The sequence below is a fragment of the Kogia breviceps genome, chromosome 7 (assembly GCF_026419965.1).
Source record: "Kogia breviceps isolate mKogBre1 chromosome 7, mKogBre1 haplotype 1, whole genome shotgun sequence".
In the NCBI taxonomy this organism is placed as follows: Eukaryota; Metazoa; Chordata; class Mammalia; order Artiodactyla; family Physeteridae; genus Kogia; species Kogia breviceps.
Genome location: NC_081316.1, coordinates 57,698,264 through 57,721,505, shown reverse-complemented (window position 1 = coordinate 57,721,505; position 23,242 = coordinate 57,698,264). Strand labels below are relative to the sequence as shown.

General features: G+C 40.4%; 1 protein-coding gene and 1 long non-coding RNA gene across 8 annotated transcripts in view; one reads left to right on the top strand and one right to left on the bottom strand.

The window, feature by feature from the left end:
- Positions 1-728: 728 nt before the first annotated feature.
- LOC136794582 (uncharacterized) lies at positions 729-2,658 on the bottom strand. The gene is made up of 3 exons (XR_010841566.1): positions 2,265-2,658; positions 1,840-1,902; positions 729-993 (listed from the first exon to the last, which is right to left on the bottom strand). It is a non-coding gene; the product is annotated as an uncharacterized lncRNA (long non-coding RNA).
- Positions 2,659-2,760: 102 nt separating this feature from the next.
- Positions 2,761-23,242, top strand: part of ANKRD42 (ankyrin repeat domain 42) — an 86,552-nt gene continuing 66,070 nt past the window's right edge. For 3 of the 7 annotated variants that reach the window (XR_010841392.1, XR_010841391.1, XM_067038395.1), the window contains exons 1-5: positions 2,761-3,810; positions 7,346-7,509; positions 15,739-15,846; positions 18,803-18,922; positions 19,997-20,132. Coding sequence is in view for 3 of the 7 variants with exons in the window: in XM_067038395.1 (XP_066894496.1) it covers positions 3,753-3,810; positions 7,346-7,509; positions 15,739-15,846; positions 18,803-18,922; positions 19,997-20,132 (586 nt within the window). In the remaining 4 variants the exon portion in view is untranslated. Of the gene's footprint in view, positions 3,811-7,342; positions 7,510-15,738; positions 15,847-18,802; positions 18,923-19,996; positions 20,133-23,242 lie in introns of all 7 variants that reach the window. The other 4 variants (XR_010841390.1, XR_009336734.2, XM_067038394.1 and 1 more) reach the window with 2 other exon arrangements.

Here is a 23,242-nt window from a genome sequence, read left to right as displayed (position 1 = left end):
TCTCATTGCAGTGGCTTCTCCTGTTGTGGAGCACGGGCTCTAAGGCATGCAGGCTTCAGTAGTTGTGGCGCATGGGCTTAGTTGCTCTGCTGCATGTGGGATCTTCCCGGACCAGGGCTTGAACCCGTGTCCCCTGCACTGGCACGCAGATTCTTAACCACTGCACCACCAGGGAAGCCCAGGCATTCTTTTATAATTATCAGTTTATTAACATTTTCTAACTCTTGAGACAATTTTTTAAAATTTATGTTTTCCTAAAAAAAATTGTCCAAGTCGGGCTTCCCTGGTGGCACAGTGGTTGAGAGTCCGCCTGCCGATGCAGGGGACACGGGCTCGTGCCCTGGTCCGGGAAGATCCCACATGCTGCAGAGCGGCTGGGCCCGTGAGCCATGGCCACTGAGCCTGCGCGTCCAGAGCCTGTGCTCCGCAACGGGAGAGGCCACAACAGTGAGAGGCCCGCATACCGCAAAAAAAAAAAAAAATTAAAAAAATTAAAAAAAAAAATTGTCCAAGTCAATTTTCAAGATTATAAGTTTACACTAAATAATTCACTTGTTTTCAAAGTCCCTCATATCTGTAATGTGTTCCCTTTGCTTCTGATATTGTTTTCTCTCCTCTTCTTCCTCAGATTTGCTGTCTATTTATTGTTCTTTTTGAACACCAGCTACTATTATGATCAATTTTATTTCTATTTCATTAACTGCTGCTTTTATTTTTAATTCCTTTCAAGTTTATTTTGGGAGATTTTACTTTTTCTGCTTCTCTATGTTTCCTTTTCTGATCCTTTCCACCAAGTGTGTATCCTTTAAGAGTGTGCTGCCTTATTCCCTCAGCCTCAGTGTGTTTATCCATACAACAGAGCAAAAAAGTAATGCCTTTACAATTATTATATAAGTGGCTACAAACACTGTATTAATTTGGAGTTCAGTCATAGTGGGTTCCAACTCCCCACCACCTAGTTATGGGATGTTGGCCAAATCTTGATTTCTTCACCTGTAAAAATAGAAATAATAATACAGATTAAGACTATTTGCAAATCATTTAGCATAAAAACTGGCTCATATTAATAACTCAATAGATGTCTGGTAAGACAATAGGCCTCAGTTGCCCCATTTCCAAAAATGAGGGGATTGGGTTGACTAATCCCAAATTCCTTTCCAATTTTACTTTTTTTTCTTACTTTTCTTTTGGCCATGCCAAGCAGCATGCAGCCATCTTAGTTTCCCGACCAGGGATCAAACCCATGCCCCCTGCAATGGAAGTAGAGTCTTAACCATTGGACCACCAGCAAAGTCCCTGAAAAATTTTACTTTCTATCTATCAGTTCATCCACCAGACAATCAACCAACCATCAACCCACTTACTCACCTACACAACAGTTAGTAAACCCTTTAACTAAGTATTCTAGATGTTAGGAATGCCATGATGAATAATGATACAGTTTCTACCTTCCAGAAGGTCAGAGTCACTGGGGGGGGTAGGAGTGAGCACCAACTGTTAAACAGGTAATTGTAATACAGTATGATAAGTGGTCTAATAAAGGCTGTGGGAATTCAGAGACTTCGAGGAGTATGCACAGAAAAATCAAAGATCTAGGTTGGAAACCTAATGCGGGTACTTAATACTTACTAGCTGTGTACCCTCAGGCAATTAACTTTGGTGCTATACTTCTCTAACTGTAGAAAGGAACAGTAATACTATCCTGGTAGGTTATGTTAAGGATTAAACAGAAAAACTAATATAAAGTCCTTAGTACAGTGCCAGACTCATCATAAGAACTCAACAAATGGAAGTTATTAATGTTACAAGAGGCCATGGAAGTTAAAGAAAGGCACTTACTATATTTCAAGAGAGAAAAGGTAGGGTCAGGTGAATTTGCCAGCTGTGTTCACTAAACAAAACCTGTGGCAAAAGGATGGGAAAAAACAGGGTAAGAGGAAAATCAAGGTGGGTGATGCACTTGGAGGGCAGAGAATTCTAATTTCTGTTTTCAGCTGCTAGCACAAGACCTGACCCATATATTTGCTATAAATATGAAAGGAAGAATACAGGTTATGCGGTATGGTTGCAGAAAAAGATCTGGGCCAAACTGTTGAAAGTAAACATTTTACAGTGAAAGGAACCTTGGAGTCAGGAGACCTGGTGCAATCTTTTGACTGATGACCTGTGTTTTTATACTGGCTTCACAACTTACCTGCTGTTGGATCTTAGCAAATTACTGATACCTTGAATCTCCTCACCTGTAAAATGCGGATAACACCTACCTTACAAAATTAGCGTGAGAATTAGTACCAAGCGATTATCAAAGAGCCTGGCAGTAGTAACACACAACAATGATAGCGCTGCAGCTGCTAACTCCTCCGTTAGGTCTTTTGTCCATACTTATGAAATGATAGGGTAAGAATATATTTTCTCCAATGCTCCAATCAGCACTTAAAAATGACACTCGGTTTGCCGAGGATAAAAGGCCCTGCCCGGCCCGAGGCACACACACGTCACCTACGCCGACACTGCAGTCCTGGAGTCTCCACGTGCGTCGCCGAGCCACGGCGGGCGCGACCTTTGCCAGGCCGTTATAGACGCGGGGCCTAGGCAGGCTGAATGTGAGACCGAGCGGAATTTCACCGAAAACCGGTCCATTCCACCATCTCTAGAGGAGAAGCCTTGGGGGAAGAAAAAAAAGAAAAAAAAAAAAAAAAAAAAAAAGGCAAAGCAGGGAAGCAGGAAGTGACGCACGACCGCGAGGAATCGGAAATGACCGCAGCACGCCGGAAATTTACTCATATCCAAGGTGACGGCTCTACCACGGCTGCAACCAGTTGGCTGGAGTCGGGACGCTGGAAAGCGACTCAGAGGAGAGGGTACTCGCCAACGGCGGCCGCCGCCACAGCGAATCGCGGGGAGTAGCAACCGAAGACGGCGGCCGCCGCACCAGCCATCGCGTGTGGAGGATAAACGGCCGGCACGGCCATCGCGGCGACCAATCCAGGGAAAGAGTTAGCAAAGGCCAGGGCTTTAGTCGTAGCGAAGACTGGGAAAGAATCCGTGAAGGCAGCGACCACCGCTGCAGGGTACCGACGGGAAGAGCAAGTGAAGACGTCGGCTTCTTCCGCAATGACTCGAGAAGGGTCAGTGAAGACCTGGGCCACCGTCGCAGTGTCTCTCAGGAGACAGTCAGGGGGGACGATTGCCACCGTCCCAGCAACTCTTGGGAGAGAGTAAGGGGAGACCGCAGCAGCGACGTGAGTTTAAGTGAAGTCGGAAGCCACCCCACTAGTGACTCCGTGGGAACGGTCAGAGAAGACCGAGGCCTCCGTCTCAGTGGGACTTGGGAGGTAGTCAGGGAGGTCCGGGGTCCCGGAACCAGTGACTCCGGGGAGAGAGGCAGTGACGACTACAGCCGCCGGCTCAGTGGCTCTTGGGAGGGCGGAAGTGTGGATGGCGGCCGCAGCCTCAGCAGTTCCTGGGAGGAGGGGGTGAGTGAAGACCGCGGCTACGTGGCCAGCGACTCCTCCGTGGTGAGCGTCAGCGAATACGCCAGGCGCCGCCGCTTCTGGGAGAGAGAAAGCGAAGACGAAGGTTCCCGCTGCTGGGGCTCCTGGGAGAGAACGACGGAGGACGGCGTCCCCGGGCCTAGCGACGACGAGGAAGACAGCCGCTGCTGCACTGGCTCGTGGGTGACAGCGAGCGAAGACCGCCGCAGCAGCAGGGGCCTGGACTCGACTCCTCTCCGGAGTCCGAGGGGTCGCACCATGCCCGGGGTGTCCGGTTCAGGCCCCTCCACCTTCTCCACGGAGACTGCGACCCCGTGTGAGTCAGATTACTTCGCTGGCCCTCGTCTCTCCCACACCCCTTTTCTCACTTCAGCTCACAGGAGCTTCGCCCCTTCTGGCAGTTCCCTTTCTCACCTGTCACTCCTCATTTCCCTTAATTGACCTTTCAGTAGGTCCCAAAGCTGCTCACCTGGCCCCCATCCTGCCTCATTTCAGCTTTACTTCCTTTTTTATTTTTCTATCTGCTCTCATTCCTGAGACTTCGTTCCCAGCTGACATCAACTCTTGTTAAAATGTATGGACCCTTTTAAGTTCTTACCGTCTCTGCAGCATTTGACTCTGGAGATATTATTAGACTTACCTCATTTTCTTCCTTCCACTCTACTGACTCTATCTATCTATCTACCTACCTACCTATCCTTCCACTCTACTGACTCTACCTACCTACCTACCTATCTACTTATCTCCCCTGAATTTTCTTCTATCCTCTTCTTAAAACGTTGCTTTTTTCCTTGGATAGTGCCATCATTAGTGCTTTTTTCTTTGTCATGTACTATGGCTTCAACCCTACCAACGACCCCGGAATCTGTTATTCATTCAGTCATCCAGTAAATATTTATTGAGTGCCTATTATGTGCTTTGTCTTAAGGATATGTAAGCAGAGAAGACAGGCACATTCCTTCCTTCTAGTGGGGAAAATGAATACTCAGCAAGTAATTACTGGTGTGATGAATGCTGTAAAGAAGAGTAGAGAGCCATTGGCTGCAGTGTAGGTTGAGGTTGGGGATCAGAAAAAGCTGCCTAATACTGAGACACAGCTAACACTGAGAACTCAACTCCAGACCTCTCACTGGAGCTGCAGACTCATATGTACAACTCCTTTCTGGAACTCTTCCATGGGCACCTCAAGATCAACACATTCAGAATATAATTTTGTATTCATATGCCCTCTCTGTCCTTTAGTGTTCACTGTCTCTGGCAGTACACCACTTATGTAATGAAGCCAGACACCTTGGAGTTGTCCTGTTACTTTTCCCTTATTTCACCCACTGTATCCATCCAAGTTCAATTCATCCTGTTTCCTTAATACATGTTGAATCTGTGTCCTTTTCTGTTTCTACTGCCATTCACTTGGTTGAGGGTGGCAACCTCTCTGGTGTAGACTAGTGTAGATATCTTCCTACATGGTGTCCCTGAGTCTCTACTCTTTCCCTTTGCTCAATGAATTCACCTCACTGCAGCCAGCCATATAAACTCAGCATTACAAATCTGATCATTCTGTTTTTCTGCTTAAAATCCCTCAATGACTCCCCACTCTCTGCTCAAGTTCAACAAGTTCCAGAAGAGCCTGCCTCTTGTCTAATTCTAACCTCTTTTCCTTCCACGTTATGCTTCAACAATAGGGTGGGTATTTTTATAGTTTCTTGACCTGTCCAGGATGCCTTTCCCCGCATCCTTTTCACCTGGCAAATTCCTGCTAATCCTTGAAGGTTCATCTTAGGTGTTACCTTCTCTAGGAATCTTTTTCTGCTCTCCTTCCCTCCTACCCTAACTGAGTGAGAAGTCTTCTGTGTTTTCATAACTTCTTATGAATATTTCTGTCATTGCTCTTACTACATTGTTTTGTAATTTGTGTTTGTATATCTCTGTTAGTTCCTTGAGGATAGAGACCATGTCTTCATCTTTTTATCCTTATGGTAGATACCAGATTAATGTTGAGTGGATGGATGAGTGGATGAATGAATAAATTGGAATGGAATGTGGTGAGAAAAAAGGCTGTCAAATTAGATGGAGCCAGATTATGGGAGGGCATAGACTGTCGTACTGAGGGCTTGGATTTGGTTCTCTAGACTAGCAGTGGATAACCAGAAGCAGTTCAGAGTGGAGGAATGAAGTGATCAGAATAGTGTCCTTGTATACGATGGATTAGAGCATCCCTGTATAAAATGTATTAGAGTGGGTAGAACTTCATTTGTAGATCTTGCAGTACTAGTTTAAAGGAGAATAATGGAAGTCCCTGGAGGTCCAGGTTAAGACTCTGTGCTTCCACTGCATGGGGCACGGGTTCGATCCCTGGTCGAGGAACTAAGAACCCACATGCCTTACGGCATGGCCAAAATATTTAAAAAAAACAAACATAAAGGAGAGTAATGAAGGTCTGACCTAGGGGATTAGCATCATTAAACATTTACCAAGTGGTCTGGTTTTCTCGGGGTGCTTCCTTACTCTCTTTCCCGAATGCATAGATCTTAATTGTTCTTCAAAGTCTTGCTTGAGTGTTTCCTTCTCCTCCTTTATTTTACCTGTAATCTCTTAGGATGTTACGGTCAGGTTTTCGATTTCATCGAATTTATCCCAATAGATTTTAAAGTGTCAGTGGAAAGAAAATGTCTTAAATCCATGTATATTCATTGTGTTATCGTAGTGCCTGGCATATGGTACATGGTCAAAGGACTTTTGAGTAAAATGCATAGCATTTTGCTAAGGGTTGGTATAAGATATGATTTCAACCGTCAAGAAATTAACATGCTAATTGTGGAGAGAGGACATATACATATAAAAATAGTAATACAAGGCTGCATAGATTATCTTCCAGAGGTGTTGGTGAGTTCTTTTCAAAACAATTTGAGGTCAGGAATTGTGCCTGTTTGTTTGGTTTAGGAAATGCTTTGATTGAACTATTTACTTCTTCCTTCTCCAATAACTGTCTGTTTGTGCTTAGATACTTGTGTTATTTCTGGTTCACAATGCACATTAAAATATTTCACGGTACAGTAAGGCTGACAATCCAGTCTTGATGTTTGGAACATTATATTATAAAATATAAGACACTAGAATGTATGAAGTAAAAATTGTGACCTGCCATTCCTTTCTTAGTGTAGGACATATGAGAAAGATATGAAAAATATTAGTAAAATATATCTGCCTATGTGAGATAAGGTTCTGGTAAAGTCTTTTTCACTGGAGAGTAGGCCTTTGTTACAGAGAATAGCTGGGCAGATTTCAAAATGGTTACCTCTCTCCTCCTTTACCAAAGACATGAGGTGATTTTTCTTGGTTTTTCACAGTGATAACCTAGTGGAGTTTGGAAGGTAAAATCTATGAAAATGAGGGGACCTCCTAAGACTGTGGCCCTGAGGAGTTTCTCACTGTTAGGCTACTACATACCCAGCCCCCAGCAATTTGTCAAAATTACTATTTAAGTGCTTTTAGAAGCTTATGGTTCTAGTGGCTTCTGCTTCAGGTAAGCTGAACTTGACCGTGTTTCTCTGTATTTGCCTGTCTCTCCAAATTCAGGGTGGCCGTTTGTCCTGAGACCTCAACTCTTTGATGAGTGCAAGAAAAGTTGTTGACTTTATTTGTTCTGCTTTTTTCCTGTATGGATGCAGGTGACAACGTCCGTGCTCTTTACATATTAGAGCTGAAATTGAAGTCAGATTAAGATGTTAAGCACAAACATCTTTGTAGTAAATTATTTGGAAAGCCAAAGTGATTTTGTACTTTCAGTTCAATCGTTGCTTTAGTCTGTTTTTAGTTTTGTAATATATTTTAAGCAATTTTGTTTTCAGTAGGTGCCAGGAAGAAAGTGCATTTTGGTAGCATACATGATGCAGTACGTGCTGGAGATGTAAAGCAGCTTTCAGAAATGGTAGAACGTGGTGCCAGCATTAATGAAGTTGACGTTCTCCATAAATTTACCCCTTTACATTGGGCAGCACATTCTGGCAGTTTGGAGGTAAGAAACTATAAAATTATTAAACTGAGGTGAGTTTAATGCTGTTGACAGTTTTGTAAATTTAGCAAACAGGACTGAGGCCTTATGCTAGGCACTGAAAATATTTTTCTTTTCTTTTTTAAAAAAAATTTATTTTATTGACGTATAGTTGATTTACAATGTGTTAATTTCTGCTGTACAGCAGAGTGATTCAGTTATACACTTATATACAAATATTTTTCTTTTCAGTTCAGTCTAACATTTGGGTGTTCTGGTTACCTTTGTAATAAGTTATCCTAAAACTTGGTGGTATAAAATAACCATTTATTTATGCTCAGGAGTGAACCAGGAATTTGGATTTCAGGGACAGCGTCTCTACTCCATGATGTTTGGGGCTCCACCTAGAAGATTTAAAAGCCAGGGCTGGAATCTTCTGAAGGCTTGTTCACGCAGACATCTGGTAGTAGATGCTGGCTGTAGGCTGGGCCCCTTGATCCCTCTCCATGGGGGTCTTTTTGTGAGGTACCCACACGTGGGTTAGTCTGTGCTTCTTCACAGGGTGGTGGCTGGGTTCCTAAGGCAAGCATAGAGGGTAACTTGCAGAGGATAATGTAATGCATACCTGGCTCTATCAAATCCTAATATTTTTGCTGTAGTTGCTTCAGATTTTTGGAAAAGAAATGGAATATCACAGATATATTTGAAGCCCCTGAGCACCCCTCCCAGGTGTCATTTCTCTCCTTCCAACTCCAGAGATAACTATTACCCTGAATTTGGTGTTTATTATTACCATATATGTTTTATGCTGTTCTTATATATGATTATATCACTGTTTTAAAGGACATCTTTTATTTTTTAAATTTTTTATTATTATTATTATTTTTGCGGTATGCGGGCCTCTCACCACTGTGGCCTCTCCCGTTGGCTCTGGAAGCGCAGGCCCAGCGGCCATGGCTCACGGGCCCAGCTGCTCCACGGCATGTGGGATCCTCCCGGACCGGGGCACGAACCCCTGTCCCCTGCATTGGCAGGCGGACTCTCAACCACTGCGCCACCAGGGAAGCCAGGACATGTTTTATACAAATGTCATCATATTATTTGTATTATTCTGCAGCTTGCTTTTTTTTTCAACAATGTGTTTTTGAATTTTAATGACGTGGTTACATATATGTACTCTAGTTTATTCCTTTCAGCCATGTTGTAATAGTCTATTCTTATATGAATATCAGAACTTATTGATTTTTTTGATTGATGGATATTTCATTGGTTTCAATTTTTCACTAGTACAAGCGGTGCTTAGTGAATATTTTTATGCACAACTTCTTTTTTTTTTTTTCGCGGTACGCGGGCCTCTCACTGTTGTGGCTTCTCCCGTTGCGGAGCACAGGCTCTGGACGCGCAGGCTCAGCGGCCATGGCTCACGGGCCCAGCCGCTCCGCGGCATGTGGGATCTTCCCAGACCGGGGCACGAACCCTTGTCCCCTGCTTCGGCAGACGGACTCTCAACCACTGCACCACCAGGGAAGCCCACAACTTCTTTTTTTATTTTATTTTTTAAATTTTTTAAAAAAATTAATTTATTTTATTGAAGTATAGTTGATTTACAGTGTTGTCTTAATTTCTGCTGGATGGCAAAGTGATTCAGTTATACATATGTATATACATTCTTTTTCATATTCTTTTCCATTATAGTGTATTACAGTATATTGAATATAGTTCCCTGTGCCGTACAGTAGGACCTTGTTAATTATCCATTCTGTATTTAATAGCTTGCATCTGCTAATCCCAAACTACCAATCCACCCTCTCCCACCCCCCTCCCCCTTGGCAACCACAAGTCTGTTCTCTATGTCTGTGAGTCTGTTTCTGTTTCATAGATAAGTTCATTTGTATGCACAACTTCTTATTTTTGGGCTGTGTGCAAAGCCAACTGGAATTTTTCTCATGATTCATGGTTGTGTGTGGGGAGCTTATTTTAGCTATTACATTTCTCCAGTCTGTAGGCTGCAGTGGTTCTATTCACTATACAACTCTCTTTTTTCGCTGCCACACAGAGTCTGCTTTCCATGAATATGGCTTCTCTGTGTGATTTCTTTGTTTGGGCTTTTCTGCTTTTTGGAACCAAATCTGGTCCAAAGACTCTCTCTCCACCAGTTTGTGTGACCCTTGAACTGTAGGGGTTTTTGCTTTGGCCTTTTAGTGGCTTCCTCTCACCTGGGAGAAATGTTCCTTGACAGGTCTTTCTGTGCTTGCAGCCCTGAGTGGGGATTTTCTCTGCTGTTGGCTCCCACATCCCTGTTTGATCTATTCTTGGGCAGCTTTCCCATCTGTTTTGTGGTTTCAGATATCTCCTAGCTTCACCAAAGATGGGGTTTTCTTGCTCTTTAAAAATTTTTTTAAATGATTTTGAAGAGAGGAGGAAATACTGATTTTACTTTGCTATATTTCAAATAGCATAGGACTTGTTGCTATACCATTTATTTCATCTCTTTCCTGGGATCTTTTCAGCTTCTCTGATTAACCTACCCTGCCTTCTCTAAAATTAGTGGTTTTCTTTATGCTCTTGCCAATGGGTGTCTCTCTTCAACTTTACACTCTGTCTCCAGGCCATTTTTAGATTTCCTTGGCTTAATCACTTCTACATAATAATTCATTGATTTGCTTTCTCTCCAGAATTTGAATTCTGGTTTCTGCATCCAGCGCTTATCAACAGCTCATGCATATCTGACTGGCATCTTAAACTTAGTTGGTCTAAAACTAAACTGTTATTCTTTTCCCTCCCTCTCTTAGTTTTCCAGGCTAATGTCATTTGCATCATATTGAGTTGTCTTGGGATTTTACAGAAGCAAAACACAGTATCAGCATTTGTCTAGGTCAAGCGCTTCATGATGCACATTGATGTAGTGAGAACTGATCCCTAAGTCAGTTGATTCTGTTCCGTCTTTGTCTCTCAAATTTGTCCTTTCCACCTTCATAGTCACTGCCTTAGAGCTACTTGATTTCATTCTTTCCTGTCTTGTCTACTTCTAGTTCATAACTGGCATACAAAATTATTGCTCTAAAACAAAAATCTGCTATTACTTAAAACCTTCCTTAAGTCCCTGTAGAGACTCTCTATACCCTGTAGGATAAAGTTTAAGCTATTTAATATGGTTGACTTACCTCTCCAACCTCATCTCCCATCAGACTTGTTTTATGATGCAGTACTGGTGACTACTGTCATTTCCCAAACTAGTCCACTGTTTCATATTATCATAGACTGTGTACATGCCATTACATCTGCCTGGTCTCACCTCTTTCCAGTGGTTAGCTTGTTGAAATCCAGGTCAGGTAGCACCCACTTGGCAGGGCCTTCTGTGTTTCCCCCCTCACTATCCTCCAACTAGCAACTTTTCCCTCAATTTTACACACATTAAAAAAATTGTATTTATCACATTAAATTGCATTCTCTGTTAGATATTTTTAAATATTCTTTTTAAAAAATATTTATTTATTTATTTGGCTGTGCTGGGTCTTAGTTGCAGCATGCGGGATATAGTTCCCTGACCAGGGATCGAACCCGGGCCCCCTGAATTGGGAGCACGGAGTCTTAACCACTGGACCACCAGGGAAGTCCCTCTCTGTTAGATTTTGAGCTCTTTGAAGGTACCATTTGGGTTTTATTTATCTTTTTTTCCACAGCATCTAGCATAGTGTCTGGCATATTGGAGTCACATTGAGGGTTCCCAATAAATGTTTGTTGTATTGATGAATTTGTTGAATTAAATTTATATTTTTACTGTCTAGCATAGTGCATAGCAGCTGTTCAAAAAATGTTTGTTAAATTTTAACAAAACTAAATCTAGATCAAAAGGTTTTGGCGCCTTTCTACTTTCTCATTTGAGGATCATCTCCTAATTCTCTACTTGAGTACTGCATTAATACCTTTACTTTTTTTTTTTTTTTTGGTACGCGGGCCTCTCGCTGTTGTGGCCTCTCCTGTTGCGGAGCACAGGCTCCAGATGCACAGGCTCAGTGGCCATGGCTCACGGGCCCAGCTGCTCCGCAGCACGTGTGATCTTCCCAGACTGGGGCACGAACCCATGTCCCCTGCATCGGCAGGCAGACTCTCAACCACTGCGCCACCAGGGAAGCCCAATACCTTTACATTTTGTTATCCTTTCTGAAATTTCTTAAGACTCATGGTACTTATGTTGGTAGTATAAAATGATCACTAAATTAACAGCTGGTGAAAACTGTGCTTTGTTAGACTTCATTTTTTTTCTCCTGTCAGATGAAATCAGCCTTTGAGCCCCTGTAGTAAACTTTTATTTCAGATATACTTTGCACCTTCAGAATTTTCTTTTAAAAAAAAAATTTCTGTCTCTTTATTTTCTATTTGATGAATCATTGTCATATTTTTGTTTAATTCATTAAAAATAAATTTTAGGGCTTCCCTAGCGGCACGGTGGTTGAGAGTCCGCCTGCCGATGCACGGATGCGGGTTCGTGCCCCGGTCCAGGAAGATCCCACGTGCCTCGGAGCGGCTGGGCCATGAGCCATGGCCGCTGAGCCTGTGCGTCTGGAGCCGGTGCTCCGCAACGGGAGAGGCCACAACAGTGAGAGGCCCGTATACCGCAAAAAAAAAAAAAAATTTTTTTTTAAATTAATTTATTTGGCTACATTGGGTCTTCATTGCTGCGTGTGGGCTTTCTCTAGTTGCAGCGAGCGGGAGCTACTCTTCGTTGTGGTGCACGGGCTTCTCATTGTAGTGGCTTCCCTTGTTGCGGAGCCCAGGCTCTAGGCGTGCAGGCTTCAGTAGTTGTGGCACATGGGCTCAGTAGTTGTGGTGCACAGGCTTAGTTGCTCTGGGAGTTTTTAACCACTGCTAATAGGGAAGTCCCAACATAAATTCTTTAAAAAATAATTTATTTTAGTTCTCTAAAGCTATATTTAGTAGCTGCTTTGCAGTATTTCTGAGTTGAGCATCTGGGCCCTCTCAGAGATCATTTCTTTTTTTTTCTTTTTTTTTGTCCACACCTCATGGCATGTGGGATCTTAGTTCCCTGACCAGGGATGGGACCTGTGCCCACTGCATTTGAAGTGGGGAGTCTTAACCACTGGACCGCCAGGGAAGTACCTCAGAGATGGTTTCTATCAATTCCTTTTTTTTTCCTGTGTATGTGTTATACATTCTTGTTTTCTTTGTATGTCTCACAGTTTTTTAGTTTGGGCATTTTGAAAACTGGACATTTTATTTTTATTTTTTGCAGTGCTTAGTATTTATTAGGTGCCTTGAGTTTTAGTATGTATTGACAAAGTGTATTGTCTATTCCTCACGATAACTTTGATATTAGCATCCTTTTTAAAAAAATTTTATTGAAGTATAGTTGATCTACAATGTTGTGTTAATTTGTGCTGTACAGCAAAGTGACTCAGTTATATATATATATATCCTTTTAATTTATTATTTATTTATTTATTCTAGGCTGCGTTGGGTCTTTGTTGCTGCTCACAGGCTTTCTCTAGTTGTGGCGAGTGGGGCTATTCTTTGTTGTTGTGTGCGGGCTTCTCATTGCGGTGGCTTCTCTTGTTGTGGAGCATGGGCTCTAGGCATGGAGGCTTCAGTAGTTGTGGCACACGGGCTTAGTTGCTCCACGGCATGTGGGATCTTCCCAGACCAGGAATCGAACCCTTGCCCCCTGCAGTGGGAGTGTGGCATCCTAACCACTGGACTGCCAGGGAATTCCCCTCTTGTTTTTATTTTTAAGCCTGGCTTCATAGGGGTCACCCCTGGGTCAGCATAGCTTAGTGATCAGCCAGTGATTAATCAGAGGTTGTGCCTAAATACCTTGAGCTAGTAAGGAGTCCATCTTTTGCTGATAGATCTGTTTGGGGTTTGGGGAATGTTTTCAAAGTTCAAGCAGTTTACAGGTCAGCCTGGCTTTTTTTTTTTCCCCTGTGTTTTCAAGGCCTTATGTCTAGCCAAGAATGTCTAGCCAACTTGGGACCTCTTCAGTCTTTCCTGAGTATAAGTGACTTTGTACATGTACACAGCTTTTTAGATCACAAGGGATAAGTGGAATCTTAGCAAGGCCCACTTTGGCTGTCTCATTTCTTGTATTTTTCTGTTAATTTTCTAGGTGGTTTTTAGTTTTGTTGTTTGCCCCAACAAGTGTCATGACTTCAGGCTAGCTCTGATGTTGGCTTTCCTAAATTGTTGACACTGAGGATTAGAATTGTTTTTGAAAATGTGCCTGGGCATGGACTTTTCAGTCCCTCCAGCAGGGCAGTGGAGCTGTCCACCTGGGTAGAACTTATGCATCATGACGCTGGGGGTAAGAATCCTTGTAGTCCCAGGCTTCTATGCCACGGGCTCTCCGTGTTCTGAGAATCAGTAGATTTTTCTTGAATAAATGCTTCTCATTTTGTTGTATGCCTTCCAGAGTCTTTAAATGGTTTTTTTTTGGCTGCACCACGTAGCATGTGTGATCTTAGTTCCCCAACCAGGGATCAAACCCGTGCCCCCTGCAGTGGAAGCTCAGAGGCCTAACCACTGGACTGCCAAGGAATTCCCTAAATGGTTGTTTTTGACAACTTTGTCTAGCTTTGTCATTGCTTCTTGGGGAGGATTTACTAAGCTCCTCACTTAGCCATTTCTGAAGTCCTGCTGATTGGTCAGTTGATTTTTGACAAAGATGCAAAGGCAATCTAATGGAGAACAGATAGTATTTTATTAAATGGTGCTGGCACAGTTGGACAGTCAATACATAAGAAAGTGAGCCTCAACTCATACTTGCTACCATATGTGAAAATGTACTGAAAGCAGATGATAAACAAATGTAAAACTTAACCTTATAAAACTTCTGGAAGAAAACATAGGAGAAAATCTTTGCAAATCATAAATATGACTAAGAACTTGTAGCCAGAATATATGAGACTCTCACAATTCAATAGTAAGAAAACAACCCAATTAAAAACGGGCAAGTGACTTCAGTAGACACTTCCTCAAAGAGGACATGTGGATGGTAATGAGCACATGAAAAAAGTGTTCAACATCATTAGCCATTAGGGAAGTGCAAATTAAAACCACAATTAGGTGTCACTACACACCGGTTAGTATGGCAAAACAAAAACAAAAGCATAACCTAGAGAAATGATAATACCAAATATTGACAAGAATATGGAGCAACTAGAACTCTCATACACTGCTGGTAGAAATGTAAAATGGTACAGTCACTTTGGAAGACAGTTTGGCAATTTCTTATAAAGTTAAACAACATATACTTACCTGTGTCCCAGAAATCTCACTTCTGCATATTTATCCTGGAGAGAGAAATAACTTGTACATGAATGTTTACAGTGGTTTTATTCTCTAGTACCTGTACAGTGTTAGCATATAGTTGGTTCTCCATAAATATTTGTTGAGTAAATGAATGACTTACTGTGATTATTAGTGAGGTTCAGCTCCACCCCCCCATATTTTATTGGCCATTAATCTCCATGACAGGCAAATGATACCTAAATGATTTGCCTTTTCAAAAAATGATATCGCAGTGATTGATGTGACAGTGTATCCCAATGATACAATCAATTCTTTTATAAAGAAAGAAAGTTCTTTAAGGTGGAATCTACAAACTTGAACATATAAAGAGAGTAACACTATATGTGGCACAGACCTCTAGTACTGAATTATATTGAGACTTAAGTTAATTTAAAAAAATCTTAAATGAAGATGTATTTTACTCCCTCACTTTGTTTAATATGCCACTTATTTTCTTAGAAAGTATCATCAGAATTACAGTGTCTTCTCTGATACAGAAGTTTCTGAATCCATTTAAAGATCTATGGCAGAGATTGTAAATTGGCAGCCATTGAGTGAATTTGACCACAGATGTGTTTTGTTTGGCTTGCAGAGTATTGGTCAAACGTAAGATTTGGACCAGCATTTCACTCATGGCAAAAACTGGCTGGGAATGAGTAGTATTTCAAGTAGTAGTATGGACAAGGAATATGGTCTCCAGTTTGCCACAGCTCCTACCACTCCATATGGTTTACCCAACAGTAAGGCCAAATGTGGGTTACCATTATCATTGTGCTTGTGCTTTTGTTTTTCTTATACCTGGCCCCCTCATTCATTTATGATGCTTCTCAGGCTGTAATATTTCATGATGATAGACTAACTTTAAAGATATAAAAATGTTAAAAAATATATATAAAAATGTTAAAAATATCTGCTAACATGGTTAACGTGGGTATTTTCTTAATGTAGTGTCTTCATTGGCTCCTCTGGCATGGAGCTGATCTCTCACAAGCAACCGTGAGAGGTTGGACAGCAGCTCACATAGCTGCCATCAGGGGACAGGATGCTTGCATGCAGGTAATAATAACTTTGGTTACTTTTTAAAAAAATTCAATAAGTTTAATTACTTTAGCATAGTTCTGTTGGGCTGTTGCCTTTATTCTAATAATTTGATCCCATAGACTTAGTAGTTCTATGTTCTAAACAAAAACTTACTGGATTCCAGGACTCAGATATTTTGGTACCAACTGTCACTCAAACAGATTGTATAAGATTGGAAATTATATTATTTCTAAAGCAGTTGGCTATCTGTTTGGGTTGTTTTAAGGGATGTCATAGTCATGCCCAGATTATATTCTTTATAGCTTGCCATGCCTAAAATTCCTCATTTAACGTATTTCCTGGCCAGAGTTATGTATTAATATGTGGCAGGATCTAGTTTATTAGAGTAAATAGATTTAATCAATGTCGTGAAATGGACTGGAACTTCGAGGAATACAAAATCATATGAGCAAACAACAGTCCCTGCCTATAAGAAGCCTGAGATTCTATTGGGAATGACAGTAGCTTTACTCAGTGAGTTACAAAACAGTACAAATCACAGTCTCTGAGTAAGGTTCTCATGAAAAGTATAGATGAGAAGAACTGTAGAACTTAAGAGAAGATAGGGGAATCATAAATGGAGGAAATGAAACTTCAGCTAATCCTAAAAGAATGGGTTGATCTTAAAAAGATAAGTAGAGAAGAAGCATTGTAGGTAGGGACCATGTCAGGTGCAAATAAAAATGATTTTTATTTATTGAACACTTTGTATGTGTCAATCACCGTCTCCCATGCATCACTTCATTTAATACAATAATCTTATGAGTTTCCCTTCATGTAGATTAGGAAACAGATTCAGAGTTAAGTTTGTTGCTTAAGTTAGTGACAAAGCCAGGGTTTGAACCTACACTTTGTCCCATTAACCTCTATGCTATAATTCTGTGTGAAATCTTTGAATTGGAAAAATGAGGTGTGTTCAAGGAATGTACCATTATATGAGTTTGACTGAGTGTAGATGATTTGTTCTGAACTAAGTTTAGATAAAGCCAGGTTTGTAAAATGTCTTAGGAGTAGAATAAAGATTCATTTGTATAGGAAAGAGAATTTTATATGTATACTATACACATGTATATATGTGTATATATATGTATATACACACACATACATACATACACACACATGCACATAGACATTAACAGGGGAATGTGGTAATGAAAACAGTATTTCAGGAAATTATTCTAGCAAGATGTATCCAGGGTTATGTAGGATGAAGAGAGAGTTTGGAAGCAAGATAATCAGAGACTTTTGGTATTATCACTAACCGTAGAGGGTGAGGTTAGTTGGTGGCAGCGGGAAACAAAGAAAATTATTTAAAACATCTTGCATAGCAGGCATTGGCAAAGTGTAGTGAGACTGTAAGGTTTTGAGTCAGAACGACATAATTATGGCACTATAGATAGGGACGTCCGAAAGGCAGGGGAGGTTTGGGAGGAAGGATGTTGAGTTCAACTTTGGCCCATGTTGAGTTTAAGGTGCCTATAGGTCATTCGGGTACAGAAGGACAGGGCAGTTGAAAAGGACACTGGTGACAAAGATTTCAGGAGTAATAAAGCTTAGAGAAGAGTACAGAGTACTGAGGATTGAATGTTGAAGAATGTTACTAGTAGCAATGGGAGGAAGCAGCAAAATGAGTAAGGAATTCAGAGGAGAAAGAGAGATGGAGAGCCAGGACCCATTAGTGCTGTGCAAGTGAAGGAAGAAGTTGAAGTCAGGCAGATTATCAATTACAGAATAAAATTAAGGGGATTAGCACTTAAGGAAATGCCATTGAACTAGAGAACTCTCTATAGGGGGAGGTTGGCTATATTTCTATGCATTGATAGGGACAGCACCCAATTTGCAGGTGGATTTGAAGTTGAGGCATTGAGGTATTTGAAAAGTAGCCAGTGAAAGGAAGGAGCAAATACAGTAGTAACTTAAGGGCATATCAGGGTCAAATGAAGCTTTACTTGATGCTTTCCTTCCTCTAAGTATTAGTTTAACCCACTCCCTCTCCCTTGATTGTCCTTCTGTTCCCCAAAGTGATCTCTTCATTCTTAGAGCTTTTTTGATGCTTTGGGGTACTATACTGTGTAGTTGTTACTTACCAAGGACTGCTTTGTATAGTTGATTGTCTTTGTCTCTACATGTGTCCTAATTCCCTAAGTTGATATCGCTTCATATTCTTTGTAGTGACATAGTAAGCACTCAATATGTGGTTTGTGATGATTATTGACTAGTTTGTTAATGGGAGTCAGGCAAAATCATGGATACTGTTCTTCCTAAAACTCTTGGTAGGAATTATGACTAAGTAAACTTTTGCTGAGATGCTGGTAAATATAGGCTGGTTAAAGGAAAAAAAGTCTGAGGGAGATAAAACTGAAAAATATTTGCTAATAATTTTTTAAACCAATTACTCTGTATATTATATAAATGGGTGTGTTGTGTATATGATATAACCCATATACAGAAACTGGGCCAATTGTAAATTCAGATGGAATCTCCTCAGATGCCGTTAGAATTTTGATTTGGAGCTTGGAACTAGTTACTTTGGTAATGAAATCCTTTTATTGTATTCAAAACCCAGTTAATAAAAGATTTTGAAATAGAGGAAGTTTAAATTTCAATTTTATTAGCTTAGCATTAAATTATTTAAGTTAGTGGTTGTTAATCTGTGTTCATGAAAAGTTTGTTTTATAAATTGTATGTACATGCTCAAATCAGAATGTGAAATCGGGTATACATGTCTCATAGGCAATGTTAAAAAGGATCTCAAGCATTTTCTTAGGACTAGCTAAGAATTTCTCACACTTTGTGTGTAACACACATGTAAGAACTTACATAATAGCTTAGCTATTGGTTAACAAATTCCTTGCCTTTAAATAATCTGCATCTGCATTTATGATTTAACATCTATATTCATATAAACTCATTCTTATTTCTCTACTTTCAGGCTCTTATAATTAATGGAGCCAATCTGGCAGCTCAAGATGATCGTGGATGCACTCCTTTACACCTTGCTACAACACACGGACATTCTTTCACTTTACAAATAATGCTCCGAAGTGGAGTGGTGAGGGATTCCTGTTAATAAGTGAGAATGTATAATGATATGGACTATAATCCATACAGTCCATATCATACGGACTAACATTTGGTAGTCTGGTTATCTCTTCCTGACTTCGTAAATCCCTTATGTGACTTTGAGGAAGTAATTTGATCTCTCTCTTTAGCTTTTCTATCTTTAAACATGGGAGCAGTAATTTAGATAAATCATCAACAACAACAAAAAGCTTAGTGGTACAAAATATTTCAGAGGCTATGGATTCTTCATGTCAGTTCAGAGTTTAACAGGGAAGATACTGAAGCTTCCAGACATATCTTAACCAGGGATTGTAAATATTTCTGAATTGCTGTGTTTACCTGTTTCTTTTGTAACTCTTATTTCATACACTAATTTAGAAAGTGATATATATCTGCAGAAATTTCATTTATTGTGATATTTATTTTTAATATTACCCAGTGGTTGTAAAAAATAACTTCTTATAAGAGTTAAATATTTTTTCATTAACTCTTTGGTTATGCTCCCAAGGATAAGATTTGATCATTTGTTTTTTGTTTTGTTTTGTTTTGCGGTACGCGGGCCTCTCACTGTTGTGGCCTCTTCTGTTGCGGAGCACAGGCTCCGGACGCGCAGGCTCAGCGGCTGTGACTCATGGGCCCAGCCGCTCTGCGGCATGTGGGATCTTCCCGGACCGGGGCACGAACCCATGTCCCCTGCATTGGGAGGCGGACTCTCAACCACTGCGCCACCAGGGAAGCCCAGATTTGATCATTTGAATCCATCTCTTTCATTTTACTGTTCAGGAACTTGTGACCAGTAAAATGACTAGTTAAGGTCCTTTTCAGAAACGATTTTTATGTGGCTAGTTATGTTCTTTTTTAAAAGAGTGTATAATTTCATTTGTATATTACTAGCTCATATGTTCAAATCAGTGGTTGCAGTAAATATTTCTATGATATTTAGTGTTTGCCTTATAGTTTTAAGAACAGCCTCCAATTCTCATTTGCAGAATTAAGCTGCTAGACTTAGTGTTTCCCCTACAAAACATAAAAAAAACAGAGTCCTTATGAATGTTCCCTTTAGGATCCCAGCGTGACTGATAAGAGAGAGTGGAAACCTGTGCATTATGCAGCTTTTCATGGGCGGCTTGGCTGTTTGCAACTTCTCATTAAATGGGGATGTAGCATAGAAGATGTGGACTACAATGGAAACCTTCCAGGTATTCGCAAAAGCAAATATTTTGTTTTTCTATTAATGAAAACTTTAACAATGTTTGATCATGTTTAAGAAATTTGAACTGTCTTCATTCTAATATTTCCTAACAAAACTAAAGTAGTAAATATGTTGACATGAACATTTTTTATCTTATGTCTATGTTATGTATCCATCATGTGACTGATTTTTTTTTTCTGGAACCATATTAGCAAAAGAGAAATATCCAAAATTAAACTTGGTTTTACACTTGGTTTTACACTTCCCACCAGCTGTTTCCCTCATCTACTCTCTAGTGTTATTGTTTTTTAACTTCATATGTCTCTTCCCCACAAACTACTTAAAAAAAATAATAGTACAGATGGTGGACACTAGCGTATTTGAGTTAATTTGCTAATTGCAGTTGTCTAGTTTGCAGTCAACTAGCCAGTTGAGACCTATGCTCTTAAGTACCCTGTCTTCTTCTAAGAGGTGCTGTAGAAGTTCAGAAGAGAATTAGACCACAGTGAGATTGGTTACTGAAACAATACTTGAACTATGTCTTAAAGGAATCTTAGGTAGCAAACAAATGAAGGGGAAATCCAGGCAAAATAATCACTTTGATTATTAAAAACTCCCTAGATCCCAGTGGATCTCTGATTCCTTAGCTTGGCATGCTGGGCCTTCATAATTTGGCTCTAACCTTCCTCCCTGCCTTCATCTTCCATCCCTTGACACTGCTATCTTGGATCATTTTGCTTCTTTCCGAAGGACATCCTTTAGTGTTCATTTAGTGAAGGTTTGTTGGTATGAACTCTCTCAATTTTTGTGTATCTGGAAGTAACTATTTTACTCAGTCTTTTTTTTTTTTTTTTTTTGCGGTAGGCGGGCCTCTCACTGTTGTGGCCTCTCCCATTGCGGAGCACAGGCTCCGGACACGCAGGCTCGGTGGCCATGGCTCACGGGCCCAGCCGCTCTGCGGCATGTGGGATCTTCCCAGACCAGGGCACAAACCCGCATGCATCCCCTGCATCGGCAGGCGGACTCTCAACCACTGCGCCACCAGGGAAGCCCACTCTCAGTCTTTTAAAAAAAATTTTTATATTTGACGTATAACATACATACAGAAAAACGCTCAATTCAAATGCACAGCTCACTAAATTATCACAAGTGAACACTTCTCTGTGACCATCAGCTAAATCAAGAAACAGGACAGTCTCCTTCGCGTCCTCTTTCTAGTTACTGCCAACTTCCAAAGTTAATCAGTACCTTGACTTCCAACATAAAAATTAGTATTGTTTTTTTTCTGAACTCCATGGAATAAAATAATACACTGGTGTCCTTTTGTGTGTGGCTTCTTTTGACTTTCCAAAGTGGTTGTTATCAATTTATACACCCACAAGCAGTGTTTAAGGCATTCAGTTACTCCACTTTCTCATCAGCACTTGACACTATCAGTTTTCGTAGTTTTAGTCATTCTTTTGAGTGTATAGTAATATCTCATTGTGGTTTTAATTTGAATTTTCCCTGATGACTAGAGGTGTAGAACATGATTAATGGCTGTTTAGTTATTTTTTTTCTGTGACATACCAGTTTGAAGCTTCTGCATTTTTTTTAATTGAATTGTCCCTCTTTTTTTCTAATTGAATTTTAGGGGTTCTTTATATATTCTAGCTACAAACTCTTTGTCACTTACATATATTGCAAATATCTTTTCCATTTAAGTGTCTTTTCCATTCTATTGTCTTGCCTTTTCATTCTTTTAAGATATCTTTTGATGAATAGAAGTTTTCATTTTACTGTAGTCCAGTTTAATAAGCTCTTCCTTTATGGTTAGTACTTTCTGAATCCTTTTAAAAAAAAGTAAGGAAAGACTTTTTTTAACAAGATTCAGAAAGTCTTCATTTCATGAAGACACTCTTTTATATTATCTTCTAGGAATTTTATTATTTTACTTTCACATTTCCACCTGGAATTGACTTTTCTTTAATACAGGTAGGGGGAATTTCATTTTTATTTAGTTCTTTATTGAATTTGCCTGATCACTTTGTTAGTCTCTTGTTGCCCGCTCATTGAAAAAAAATTCAACTTTTATTTCCTTAAACATGTATAATTATTTTATAACCATGTGTAGTATATTTTTAATAGTATAAGGTAGAGGTTAAGAATGTGGCCTCAGGACTAGACTGCTTATATTCAGATCTCTCTCTTAAAAACTATTAATTCAAAATTTATTAAGCATCTGTGTGTCAGTCCCTAGGTGCTGGGGATATCACTGCAAATAAAACAGACAAAAGTCTCTGCCTTTGTGTGTGGTGAGGGGGGAGACAGACAATAATAAAAATGAATGAACAGAATATATATTATATTAAATAGGGATATGTGTTTGGATTAAATGGCAAAGGGGAGTAGAGTGTTACAGGGGATGAAGTTTGAAATAGGGTAGTCAGGGAAGCCTTCACCGAAGAGGTGACAGTTGGGTGAAGACTTGGAGTTGAGGGAGCAAGTCTTGATATCCTGGGGGAAGAACATTTTAGGAAGATGTAACAGCAATGTGTAAAGCTACTGAGGCAGGGTTGTGCCTTGCGTATTTGAGTAACAGCAAGTCAGTGTGGTTGGAGCAGAAGTGAGGGGGTAATAGATGATGAGGTCAGAGAGGTAACAAGAGCCATTGAAGGATTTTGAGCTTGGGAGTGACATGATCTATGTTTAAAACCATCATTTTGGCTATTGTGTTTATAATACTAGATTGTAGTGAGGGTGTGGGCATGAGCCGTTAGGAGCTTGATGCAATAATTTAGGTTACTGTTTGGTTGGACTAGATAGTGAGAAGTAATTGGGGTCTGTGTATCTTTTACAGATAGAGCCAGTAAGATTTGTTAATTGATTAGATGTGGGGAATGACAGAAATGGGAGTCAAGGATGGCTCCAGGGTTTTTGCCCTGACCTTCATGGAAAGGAGAGCATTTCCATTAACTGAGATGGGGAAAGCTGTGTAAGGAATATGTATGCAAAAGGGTAAGGAGTTCAGTTTTTGACCTGTTACGTTCAAAATGCTTATGATACATTTCATGTATGTGATGAGTAAGCAGTTAGAGGAGTCTGAACTTTCAGGGGGAGTATTTTAGTGGAAGGTTC